The sequence below is a fragment of the Myotis brandtii genome, unplaced genomic scaffold, assembly GCF_000412655.1.
Source record: "Myotis brandtii unplaced genomic scaffold, ASM41265v1 scaffold902, whole genome shotgun sequence".
In the NCBI taxonomy this organism is placed as follows: Eukaryota; Metazoa; Chordata; class Mammalia; order Chiroptera; family Vespertilionidae; genus Myotis; species Myotis brandtii.
Window position 1 is genome coordinate 1,145,351 of NW_005371709.1, and position 5,108 is coordinate 1,150,458.

The 5,108-nt window shown below is 56.5% G+C and overlaps 1 protein-coding gene across 1 annotated transcript in view; it reads right to left on the reverse strand.

The window, feature by feature from the left end:
* NKX2-3 (NK2 homeobox 3) overlaps window positions 1–2,246 on the reverse strand; it is a 6,642-nt gene extending 4,396 nt beyond the window's left edge. The window contains exons 1-2 of the mRNA XM_014532625.1: window positions 1,735–2,246; window positions 4–288 (exon numbers count right to left, since the gene is read on the reverse strand). Of these exons, the coding sequence (XP_014388111.1) occupies window positions 4–288; window positions 1,735–2,098 (649 nt within the window). The 5' untranslated portion in view covers window positions 2,099–2,246. The remainder of the gene's footprint in view (window positions 1–3; window positions 289–1,734) is intronic.
* Window positions 2,247–5,108: the final 2,862 nt, after the last annotated feature.

Sequence of the window (5,108 nt, forward strand, 5' to 3'; positions counted from 1 at the left end):
CGCCCAGCTGCAGGGACTTGTCCTGCCGCTGTCTCTTGCACTTGTACCTGCGATTCTGGAACCAGATCTTCACCTGCGTGGACGTGAGCTTCAGGCTGCTGGCGAGGTGCTCGCGCTCCGGCGCCGACAGGTACCGCTGCTGCTTGAACCTGCGCTCCAGCTCGAAGACCTGGGCTTGCGAGAAGAGGACCCGGGGCTTCCGGCGGCTGCGTGGCTTCGGCCTCTCGCCATCCTCGGCCGCCTTACAGTCTCCCGCCGCCTCCAGAGGCTTCTTCAGCTGGCAGTTTTCTGCGGAAGAAGCAAAACATCAGCGTCCCTTAGATGTGCCAGACCTCACGGCAGCTCCGACCCCGGAGCATGGTGCCCTTGTTGGTAGCTGCACGGAGCGTGCGGTAGTAAATGTCTAGAGTTTTTGGAAAGTTTGTGGCTCCTTCCAAGTACAGTTAGAACGCCCTCGAGGCACGTTCCACCAGGAGGGGTAGTTATAGTTAGTGCGCGGCGTTTATTTAGAACTTGAGCATCTGCGAGAGAGATTACCCCGTATTACATGTGCGGCTCAGCGTGCTAATGACTATTTTCAGGATGCACGTTTGCAACTACATAATAACTACAGTATTTGCAAACTCGTTTGCCTTCCACACCGTCACAGATAGCGGAAGGTGTGAGGCGTGTTGGTATCTGGGAGCCGGTATGCGAGAGTTGCACGGACATCTTTCTGATAGAAAGTGTAACGCTCGTGCATTGCCCAGCGACTAATTTGTGCTCCTAAAGCACTACATGCTCACAGCTAAATGCCCGTGTGATGATGTCTGTGCTGCCTTAGAGAGAAAGGAAATTTGACTGATATAGACAGCTTCACGTCGATTTTAGGCCCAGGGGAGCTGTCAGAGGGTAGGCAGGCCTCGGCTTTGGCCAGATCAAATTTCCTCTTGGGGAAAGAGATTCCACTGTGTCCCCTCAGACACAAACACCTCCTTGGAGGTTGTATTCAGTTATCTGAGTTCCCTGCCCAAGTCACCTCCCATCCGATGGGAGCGCCGGGATCTTAGACTAAGTCTGGCGCGGTTTTCCTTCGGCCGGAAGCAGCACTGCCTGGGACACAAAGCAAAACGTTAAGAATTCTTTAAAAAAAAGGCCGGCGCCTCAGGGGTGTGAGTGCTCTGCGGAACAGACTGTGTTCCCACGCAACCTCTCTCTGCCGGGTGCTGTGGGTTCGAGGACGCTGAGCTCCAAGTAAAGAGAAGAGGAAATCACTCAGCTGGTCTCTAGCAAACTTCCTGTGTCCCGTGGATGCTGGACACAACCTGCTTGGACCCCCCTTTTTTTTCTGAAAAGAGGGACCACTGCTCTGGCATCAGAGAACTGGTCTCATGCTAGAGGGAAGGTGGAAAAGATTCAAGCTCTTGCCCCTTTAGCTCTTGGAAAGAGCAAAAATACAGTGAGTTTGTCCGGACTCAGCGGGGCTGAGCCCCTGTTGCTTATCTACATTAGGGCGGCAACACCGACCTTCCCTTCCCTTAGGGACTGCATGGACCCCTCTCTGGGAGAAGGAGTTGTCGGGGTCACCTGGTCCTTCTCCTTCCACCCCAGGCACCTGCTCTTTGCGGAGTTTTCCTGGACCAGGGCGAGGCATGACCCCAGCCAAGGGCTACAGGGGCAGGTTTTGGGGGGTATCTGGGGGCGCTCCGCCATTGCTCCAGATGTGCGGGTGCGTTTCCTTCCCCCTCTACTCACTTTGGCTCCGGTCCCTCACAACCTCGGAGTCCTCTTCATGTTCCTTAGGCCCGCTGCATGAGTCTCGCAGGACCGCGTGGACATAGCTCTGCGGACAGAGCCCAGAATCCCCGTGGCCATCGGCCGTGGCTAGTGAGTTCAAATAGGACAATTTCTCCCCTTCTTCTTCCTCGTCTTCTTCCCCTCCGTCAGAAAATTGCGTCCCATCGGCGGTGGCCAGCATGCAGGGCGCTGAGTGGAAGTGGTGCTCCAAGTCCGCTTGCAAATGAGCGCCGTGGAAGTGCTGTTGCTGCTGCTGCTGCTCCAGGTTCAAGATGTCTTTGACTGAGAAAGGGGTGGAAGTGACCGGGCTTGGTAACATCATCAGGGCCACTTAATTTTCCAGCCCAAATACTCAATAAATCCCGGCGGGGGCGGGGAGGCAGCGCAGCGCTCCAGCTCTCCTTCTGAACTCCACCGCGGCTGCCGAGTGGGGCTTTTGACAGACGCGGTCCTGCTCCAGTCTAAATCGGGTCCATTGGCCGGGACCTGGGAGTCTGGGTTTTGTTACAGCCACTGCAGGGTCTGGGCCCTCGGTGGTGAAGCCTGTGTCTGAGGTTCGTGCGTCATGCCAGGGGCGGGGCTCTCGCCTCAGCCTCCGTTCCCATTGGTTCCAGCTCATGCGGACCACGCCCCCCACTTCCACTGAGTGGGGAGTAGTGACCCGACCAGAAATAGACAAGGACTACAGAGAGTCTCCAAGTCTGAGTCGCTGCTGGTGAGTCTGCACCGCCTCGGGTGCCCGAACACCACTTCCCGCCCCTTCTGGCCGCACCTTCCCGGCCAGCGCCAGTTCTGGGAGGTTTCCTGTCCGCAAACCAACGCTAGGAAGGATGGATGGCCCAGGAGCATGATTTTTCCAGCTGCTGCGGGGCAGGAGAGCTTCCTTGCCTATAAATACCGGGCATTAGATCCCCAAGGAGGCAGAATGTTTTATATATCTATAGATGATCGACGTGTCCGTTCCCGCCTCATTGACTTTGCTCAAGCTGTTCCCTCCCATTGGAACGCCTTCCCCACGCTCCCACGCTTGTCTCCATGAGTCAAAAGTGTTCTCCAAGGTTCTGCTCAAATACCATCTCCTCCAAGAAAGCGTGCCCCCCTGGTCTCCTGGCCGGAGCTCATCTCTCTTGAATCTGAACTTGCAGCGTGTGTTAGTAAAGGACATTCGGTCACTTATTACTTCCCACTATGGCTATATTGCCTACTTGCCCCACCCAGGTAGACTATGAGCCCCCCAAGGCAGGGTCCCGGTTGCATTTGCCCTTGTATTTGTCTTGCAGCAACTGCACTCAGCAGGTATGTGAGAGACAGTACGATGGAGTTATTATTGAACTTTGTTTTCTCACAACTCTTGGTTTGAATCCTAGCCTAGTCAGTGTGTGGCCTTGGGCGTTTCTAAGCCTCAGTTTCTTTGTCTACAAAAAGGAGACAATAATACCTTCTTCAGGGTTGTTGCCAGGGATAAATGAGGCAAAACATGCCAGGAGCCAGGGGAAGGCCCCACACATGTTAAGTGCTCAAGTACATGTCAATTACTGCTATTCAACATTAGAGGTCAAGCAGTGTTTGTTGACTGCACTGGTGAGACAAAGCTGGAGTACTGCGCACACGGTGGCTTCATACAGTCTTGATGAAGAATCTGTCCTCAGAAGGGAGGTGAAAAAACCAGCCGTGGAGACTGTCCTTTCCTCCTATTGAAATTGGGGGCCAGTTTCTAGGCCTTGACCCTTGGAGGCCTCTAATTTTCCCAATCCACACACCTTCTGGCGCCCTCGTGCGGCCCCCTTCGTGTATTCTAGGCGAATCTGTGGGGTCTCCTGAGATACAGGAAACTCCACGCTGGTAGGGATCATCTTCCCGCACAATAGGCGCTCGCCTGCCATTACGCCCAGCCCCATGAGGAACGGGGCACAGCTAAAGACCCTGCATAGCGCTGGCCTTGAAAGAACAGAGATCTGTTCCCAACCAACCTTGATGCTCCATCCGGCCTTAGCTGCCCTAAGCATTTTTTTTATTTTATTTTATTTTTTGGCAGTCGAGATGGTGGAACTGGGGGAGACCGGCTTCCGCTGGAAGGAGCGGGGTGGACCGCGCAGGGACTGTGGACAACGTCCCTGGGCGGTGGCAGACATGGAATGGGAGTGGGGAATGAGGGTGGAGAGCTGCCAGCACCCCCCCCTTCACTCCCCCGCAACAGCAGGAGGAGTGGGTGTCCAAAACTGGGGAGAGAAAGAACAGCCGGTCGGGAGGTGGGGAGAGGCGGGGCGGTTCAAGAGGGAGCGGAAATGGTGGGGGAGTCAGCTCCTGGGGAGCTTGGGGAACTGGGACGCGGCCGCGCGGGCCACGTGCGCTGGGGAGTTCTTAGGTGCCAGTGGCCGGTGGGCTGTGGGGGGACCCTTTGTGGGCAGGGCCTTGCGCCAGGAAGACCGCTCCCCAGCTACTGGGGCACCCCGTGCCTTTCAGCTGTGAATTCTCAGACTATTGACGCCCCAGGCGGGCCGGCGTCTCCAAACCAGGCCGTGGTGTTGCTGAAAGAAGGATGCGCCTGGTTTTGCGGCAGATCGAGAAAGCTTGGGCGCAAAGATCGAGAAAGAGGTGGGGGTGAGTGCACGGCACGGCCGGCTGCGAGTCCTTGAGCGCGTGCGTTGTGGAGTCAGGCAGATGTAAGCGAAGGAAGCTGCGGTCCAGCTTCACTCCTGCGCCCCCATCTCCAGGGCTAGACGCCTCGCGGGGGAATGTTTGGCTCCCCTCTGGTCCTCTTATTATTATTTTTTTTTACGCTTCTCTGGGTGCTTTCCTTACGTGATTCCAAGATTTAGAAAACAGAAAAAAGACAAAAGCTACCGACACTATCTCTCGCATTTCCAACCGAAGCCTGCATTTTCCCTTGCTACGTTCTCTGGCTTCTCGGCAGCACCTCGCTCCTAAGCTTTCCCTAAGTTCATCTCTGAGACCCCCATCTTAGATCCCGCGGCTGGGCACAGGGAACGACGAGGTATGTCCACGCACCCTCTGGAGTCTGTCCGGTTGCCTCCTCCCTGAGCACGTAGAAGGCTGTCTCCTCCCCACCCGCAGGCCCACTCGGTCCGTTCTCCTCCCCACCCGCTGCCACCAATACCCACCCAGATACCCTTGGGCCAGGCCTGAGTGGGTTATCTCCTGCGTCCCCTGACCGTGTTGCTCCTCAGCGGGCCGCCTGAGGACGAGTTCAGAGTCGATGGGCTGAAGGCTGGTGAGGATCCGGAGCGGGGAGCCCAGGTGCTGGGGCTTAGCAGGCGGTTCCTGCGCCCTGTTCCCCTTTGCTCTTCTCATACCCAGCCCCGCGCCGGACT